At 31.9% G+C, this 7,512-nt stretch overlaps 1 protein-coding gene across 3 annotated transcripts in view; it reads left to right on the top strand.

Annotated features, from left to right (window-relative positions):
* The first annotated feature begins 300 nt into the window (after positions 1–300).
* The window catches only part of Trp1 (translocation protein 1), a 20,816-nt gene continuing 13,604 nt past the window's right edge, over positions 301–7,512 (top strand). For 2 of the 3 annotated variants that reach the window (XR_016316488.1, XM_089702413.1), the window contains exons 1-2: positions 301–455; positions 5,627–5,753. Coding sequence is in view for 2 of the 3 variants with exons in the window: in XM_089702413.1 (XP_089558539.1) it covers positions 420–455; positions 5,627–5,753 (163 nt within the window). In the remaining variant the exon portion in view is untranslated. Of the gene's footprint in view, positions 456–3,772; positions 3,892–5,626; positions 5,754–7,512 lie in introns of those variants that run through there. The other variant, XM_089702414.1, reaches the window with a different exon arrangement.

Here is a 7,512-nt window from a genome sequence, read left to right as displayed (position 1 = left end):
TTATCCCAAAGGACGGGACGTTCGTGAATTAAGGATATCAGGTAGTCGACATCGTACTCCGCCATATCGCTTAAAAAACGCGTGCAGGTCGTTCAAAGTATGGACACCGACTAAACGGCAGCGCGTCGCCGCATTACGATGCGCCGTCGCATCGGAAATTTCCACGGTGCATTCTGCGGCGTCGTAGATTTTTACGACGCGACGCCGCAACGCAGTGTTGTGGCCTCGCCCTATCGGAACGAATCTGTACCAAACATCGTCAAACAATTTGGCGTGGTATTTTTGGCGTTGACATTTATGATTTTACAATTTTCACAGATGTGAGTTTGTCAATGTTGTTTCAGCGTCATGAGAAGTTGTGAATTGTGACTTGTGTGGAAAAAAATCAACAGAAACAGCAACGTATACAGTTTTTCGTAATGGCAGAAAAGAGGAAAACTAAAAAGCGCAAAGAGGTACATATTATTTGTTACATTTATTGTAATTGATTAATTTTAGAAACGTATTAAAAATTGTTCTACTTTTATGTGGTTATTAAATTTTTGCGTTGTTGTTTTGGAATTTCAGACTATAGCTATTTGGAAAAAAATATATTCTTGGATAGATTAATATTTACTTATTTAATTACGATAAAATTTGTTTAACTATTGATATTTCAATTAATAACAGTGACGCAATGATTGTTTTTGCTAAGCTCGTCTGAAGCCTGAAAGTATACACGTACGTATATTTCCAACGTCTGCAGATCCGTGATGAAATGTTTTAAATTTAATTTCTTAACTACATACGAGTGATATCTTGAAAGCGAGAAATGTTTTTAATGCATTAGTTGCAAATTACAATAAAACGCATATAGGGCTTACAATGCGCAGTTGTGCATAAACAGCTGGGTACTTTAAAATTTTATAAATAACTTCGATCCTTCCGGCGTTTCTTTGTTTGATCTTTGCCAAGCTACTCAACTATATTCTACATTTTGTTTGCAGCGAAGAAAGGTTAGTCAAAATATTTTTATAAATTTAATGTAAACAAAGTTTAGCTACTAATATAACCTGACTTTATTGAAGTAATAATTAATTGTGGAAGAAAATTAAAAGACCACAGGTTGTGTTTGTTGATGCATTAATATTATTTTCTTCTAAGTACTTCTTTTAAAATGAAATATTGAGGATAAATAAAAGTTTCTTTAAAATGTGTAGGTACAATAAGCTTGGTTTTTGTTATAAATAAAAAAACTAATTATCAATAATCAAAGTTTATATTCAGGTTTACCTAAAAAATTATGCAATAATCAGTATCTCCTTTTAAAACAGATTAATTCTGTGTATATTGTGTACGTATTAATTATGAGATTAATATATAAAATCTCAATGCACAAAGACATTGTTTCAATCATAGTTGAATGTATTCATAAAATACAATAGATCTTTGTATATTAAAGACACATGTTTATCCATACTAATATTATAAATGCGAAAGTAGCTCTGTCTGTCTGTCTGTTACTCAATCACGCCTTAACTACTGAACCAATTTGCATGAAATTTGGTATAGAGATATTTTGATACCCGAGAAAGGACATAGGATAGGTTTTACCCCAGAAATCCTACGGGAACGGGCTTTTCTTTGAAAACGCGGGCGGAAAGCTAGTACTTTATATACAGGAAAGTATAAAGATGGTGAATGATTGTTTGTAAGTAACTATTCAAATATACAGCCTACTTTGCCATTACTAAATGTATTTTCATATCAAACTAGCTTTCCGCCCGTTCCCGTAGGATTTCCAGGATTAAACCTATCCTATGTCCTTTCTCGGGTATCAAAATATCTCTATACCAAATTTCATGCAAATTGGTTCAGTAGTTAAGGCATGATTGAGTAACAGACAGACAGAGTTACTTTCGCATTTATAATATTAATATGGATGTTCATAGGTACGTAGTAACTATAACCAATAACAGTTAACTTCAGAGTCTGCTGTGCAATATATTATGTGATATATTAGTTTTTCTTAAAAATATAACCCAAAGTAAGTAAACTATAAACTGGTACTTACTTAGTTTGAATTACATTCCATTAAGTATTTTATTTATTTTGGAAAGGTAGCTGTAATATTACATTAAAAATAATGTCATCGGCTCTGGTCTCAAGTTAATTTTTATGGGTTGTATTATCTGTAAAGTTAATTCTTACAGCTTTAATATTAGCACCAATAGAGTAAATGTCTGATGACACTTTCACACAAGTCTGATTACTTTTTGTTATAAATTTCTTATTTCATTTTGAAACATTCCCATACATTTAAAAGATAATTTAAAAACACATGTTTTTAAATTATCTTCAGTTTATTCTGTTTCTATTTCAAAACATTTTGAAATAAAAATAATTTGTTAGAGATGCCATATCAATTTTCCCGGACGGAGTTCTAAACAATATAAAGGCCAATTGTTACCTAACATATTGCCTGGTCGCAGTAATATAAAAAAAAAGAGATGCCGTAAATATGTGGTGTAGTACCTTAAGACTTTGTGTACCCTAAAATATGATAAAGTTGTATAGTTTTGTTGTTTGAACACAGTACACACCAATCTCAGGTATGACTGGTTTGAATTGAAAAATGGTTTTTGTCTTGGACAAAGGCTAATGACATATTTTTTTGACATCATTAAAAAAATATACTAATTCTAAAAAAAAATCCTTAGAGCGAGCGCGCACGAGCAACTTTGTCTCCGCAACTATTTTGTCTCTCCCATCAATTGTATGGGGAGTTGCGTCGCTACGTGCGCGCACTTTCATACTAGCCCATGGGTGGAGAGACAAAATAGTTGCGGAGACAAAAAAGTTGCGGAGACAAAGTTGCTCGTGCGCGCTCGCTCTTAATATAAGTATCTTGCTGTGCATATTTCAAAATGTCTTTTCCGATAAGGTTTATATTTAAAAAAAATCTGTCATGGAATAAAGTTAAATTTGGAAAATGTATGATTCTTGGGATAGTGTAAGGAAAAATGTACTCTATTTTCTAAACGATTAGGCTGTTTGAACAACCTCACAAAAATTTATTTCCTTGGTTGACATGAGCTGATGTAATCATTACGAATTATGCATTATTTGCAGTAGGTAACAATGGTAACCAAGATTAAAAATTATATCAGTCAGCCTTTAGAACTGTTAAACATAAATTTGTATATTAGCATGAAGAGGTCAGACATAATACAAAATATAATAGCTAGGCAATAATTAGTAGTACAGATGTATGTTTGGTCAACATGTTTGGTGTTACACTTATTCCAACTCTAGAAATTGTCTGTCATCATCATACAAGCATCTTTATATATGAACAATTTATATATATATATATATGTAGATGTAAAGGGTCTATTTTCTCATTCCCTCAACTTACTGGACCTATTTGGCTGTAATTTGTAATACAAAGACTGGAATTACATCCGGTTTGCAAAGTAAAGAGTTATGGACTTCAAACAAAAGAAAAGTCTTTTTTATCTCTCGAAAAAAATTATGAGTCCATCAATTGACCGATTAGCACAAGTATTTATATTTTAGTCTAAGAATTTGAATTAAATTTAAATTACAAGACGAATGACCTTAATTATAATTTCTATTTTTTTTTCGTATAGATTTTATCGTGCGTATATCATTAATTATTACGTAAATCTCATAACGCATCAAACTAAAGCAAGACCGTGTTTATTACTTTATTCGATCCACTCCTATACACGATAAGAGCATGACAATACGATTATATTTTGTGAAATATACCGCAATGTCGTTCCAATTTATATGTTGAGGTAGAGAATGTCCCGCTTTCACCGGCGGTACACAGTATTAGAGCCATAGTCAGTAGCCACACGTGTTTAGACCATGGAGGAAGAGTTTGTAAGTTTAATTCACTTTACCCATAGTAGAACCCGTAATAACATTAGAACGGAGAAATAGAATGCTTATTATATATACGTGCCAATAAGTTCTCGAAGTATTTCTGTACTAACTATTGTTATATTAGTTTCCAAAGTGTTCTGCTCTAACTACTTACTTATTTTTATTATAGGCTTTTTTGAAATGCAAAATTAACTTAAATCTTTTAAAAGTCACTAATATTTTCATAATTGAAATAGGATTAAGTATTAAAAACACTAACCCTAAATCGAAAAAGATAAAAGACCTCTCAAGACATTAGTAACTTGAGACATTTGTTGAATATTGATGCAAATGTTTTGTAATTGCTAAAACATGTATCTGTTGTAATAATTTAGTGTTATTACCTTATTTTAATATGCGATTATACATGAACTACTTATAAATGTATGTTTTTCGTACCTAATTAGGTCTCTAACCTCACGAAACAAGAAATGCATCGCATTTTTTGCATCTTATCAGTTTTTATTTGAAAATTCGTAAGGTCATGGGCAGTGCATTGGCTGATCTTCGGTCAGCTACCTCGCTTTATCGATGTTGATCAATGAAATTAGGGCTGTATCGCTATACAGAAGATGCTTCTTTTGGTCCAAATTGTCGTGTAGACATCGTTACTTTACAATTTTATGATACGACTTTACATTAATTTTGTTTAATTTACAATACTATAATTTATTGAGGTATAATTTTGACTTAAAAAAATTTTAAGTTTTTAAATGTATTGTTATTTAATAATTGTGTAATATTGCATGAAATGGAGTCTCTTAATAACAAACGTATCTTTCGTGATGCTAAAGTAGTCTGGAAAATTGATATATTCAACGTAGTTATGTAACTGTAAACTTCATGTTACAAGTTCAATGCCGCGATGTTTTGTCGTCTCTTAATTCTATAATACATCCTTACGCTATTATTATGGTAATTTTTATTTGATTAAAGTCGTTGAAGTTGCTGGTTCAGCTGAAAATAATACAATTTTATTGTGATAGAAACAATTATTGAAAAAATGTACTTACTTTCTTTGTGTACCTATGATGTAATTTTATTTTTTTGTGTGGTCTATACATCGAGATAATATGTAAGTACATACTATCTCTATGGGTCTATTCTATATTAATAAATTGGAAAACCTAATAACTCGACTTCCAGTTATAAGGTCCCTGGTCCTGTATAATTACGAAAATATCTTTAGAAAGGAAACCAATTATATGCCATTAAATAACTGGATCGTTCGATACTGGACTTTTAGTAATTTAAAATTTTGTATGTTGGTGTTTCATGTTTCCAATAGAAACACTTAGCGACTAAAATTATGTAATAAATTGGCATATTTATTTGGATATTACAGACACAAATCACTAGCAACTCAATAAATATAATCGCTGACTGGTTTATTGCTATCTATAATATCTTACAGTTTAGTAGCTGCGTCTTAAGTTTCTAGAACTTTCTATAGATTTCTATAGGTTGCAATCAGACTTTGAAATAATGTAGGACTTTGGAAATGAATAAGTCCTGAACTTTATTGGCTTTTTACTACCTAGTACTTTTTACATTGAGAACATTGACTCTACTACTTGGTACTTTTCAATTCCAATATCTTTGGAATGATAAACCGACTAAATACTATGCTCTAGACTCTAGAGAACTATTACAAAGGGATCACATTAAATAAAACTTATATATTACTTTTCAGGAGTTCGGTGAACCGCCGGAATCGGAGAAGGCAACCAGCGACGAATACGCGGTTGCTAAATGGCTGAAGGCAAACGTACCAACGAAGAAAACAAAATTTTTGAACCATCACGTCGAGTATTTTACTGGTAAGAATGTTTTTTGTATTATCTGCCCGTACGTAAGTTTATGTAAATTATTTATATTACTAACTAATAGCTATGAGACTGTGTATACGTATCAGGAGTTTAGGTTTAAATGTGTTGTTAAAAAATACGATACGAATTCAAAAACGCCATCGCTTTTGGGAACGTTGGAAATAAAACTTATGAAATTGATCGCCGTCCGTATCTGTCTTTCTATTTTTACTCTAAGGGCGCTTGTGCACTACAAGGAATTTTACTGTCCGGCATTCCGATTTTTTACGGTCCGGTTTGGCATGAAAAAACCGATGAATTGGCTTGTGCACCTGTCCGTCTTTACTCGGATCAGTGCGGTACAGTTCAAGGAAGTTAGGCGGTATAAATTATAATGCTATCATTAATGATTATTTTTGCATTTTACAAGAAACGAGTAAAAAATATAGAAGATGAAATATTATATTACTTCGTTATAATAAAAAGTAAAGTTCCGTAAGAGATTTAAAATGCGTGTTTCACTTATTTATTTTAATCGAAGACGAGGAGCTAAAGCTATTCCCACTTGAACTTTAACTTACCAACACTTAACTTAGATGATAATTATAGGTCAATGTATGTAAAAATAACAATACCGACTTTTCAAATCACATTGCCAGCTAAAACAAGTAAAACAAGAGCTTGCTTTCAATTGGCATATTATGCTGTATAAAGAGTAAAATCCAAGCAAGTGGGTATTCGAAAACAATTATATCTACAGCGACTCGTAGGCACAAAAAACCATCCGGAATAGGGAAAAGTAAAATGCCGGACAGTAAAATTACGTATAGTGCACAAGCTAGTATTTAGATATGATTTAGATTAATGGCGTGCCATACCGGACCGAAAAAAATCGGAATGCCGGACAGTAAAATTCCTTGCAGTGCACAAACGCCCTAATTCTTCCAAACGACAACGGATTTGGAACCGAATCTTTTAGGAGTTTTCACCATGTAAATTTATAATCATGGCCTACATAGCCTAATTTGTGTATTCAGGTTGTTTTAAAGTTTTAGTCATCTTAGTATTGGGTATCAGCAAATGAGCACCGTTTCAAAATCAATTAAACGCTTTGGTTATAATATAATACCACAGATTAAATTTATAATACTACACTATATAGTAATATACGGTTACAAAAAATGACTTGAGGTACCAGCTTTCTGGAGGTTTCTGGATAATTTAATGCGGTAGTTCATCCGCCGTGCCCAAAATATCAAGAAAAATTTTATTTTCTTGTCAATATCGTATAGATTACCCCTTTATCGATACCTTAAAACATTAAAAGCATTAGGAAAGGTTAACAAAATTTACGTGCGCCTTTTCAGGTCGTTGACACAAACTAAATTAGCAGTTATACTGGTTTTGTCGTTAGAATTATGTTTTCTTTTATTTGAAAATTATTGAATATGTTATCAATGTTTTGTACATATAGGTCCAATAAAATAATTCAGTTATTCACTCTCTCTCTTAACTATCTCTTTTATTTTTGTTTTTTGTGTAGTTATTTTGGGTTATGACGCCACCAATATTCGACGATCACTTCGACACCTAAAATTAACTATTAAGTTTTTATTTATAAATGGAATATTTATCTATCGGCGGCGGCTAGATTTTGAAACTATGTGGGCTGGTTATATCCTCTACGTTGGGCATCGTGGGTAACTTCGAGCATCAAAAGACATAAACGGAATCTAACACTGACAATCACTAATGAACTGAAATGAATACT

This window comes from Colias philodice, chromosome 13 (assembly GCF_061535455.1).
Source record: "Colias philodice isolate Cphi_HAF_F1 chromosome 13, ilColPhil1 Martin Lab GWU primary, whole genome shotgun sequence".
Classification (NCBI taxonomy): domain Eukaryota; kingdom Metazoa; phylum Arthropoda; class Insecta; order Lepidoptera; family Pieridae; genus Colias; species Colias philodice.
The sequence above is the reverse complement of the archived record's forward strand: the minus strand, read 5'-3'. Positions and strand labels throughout refer to the sequence as shown.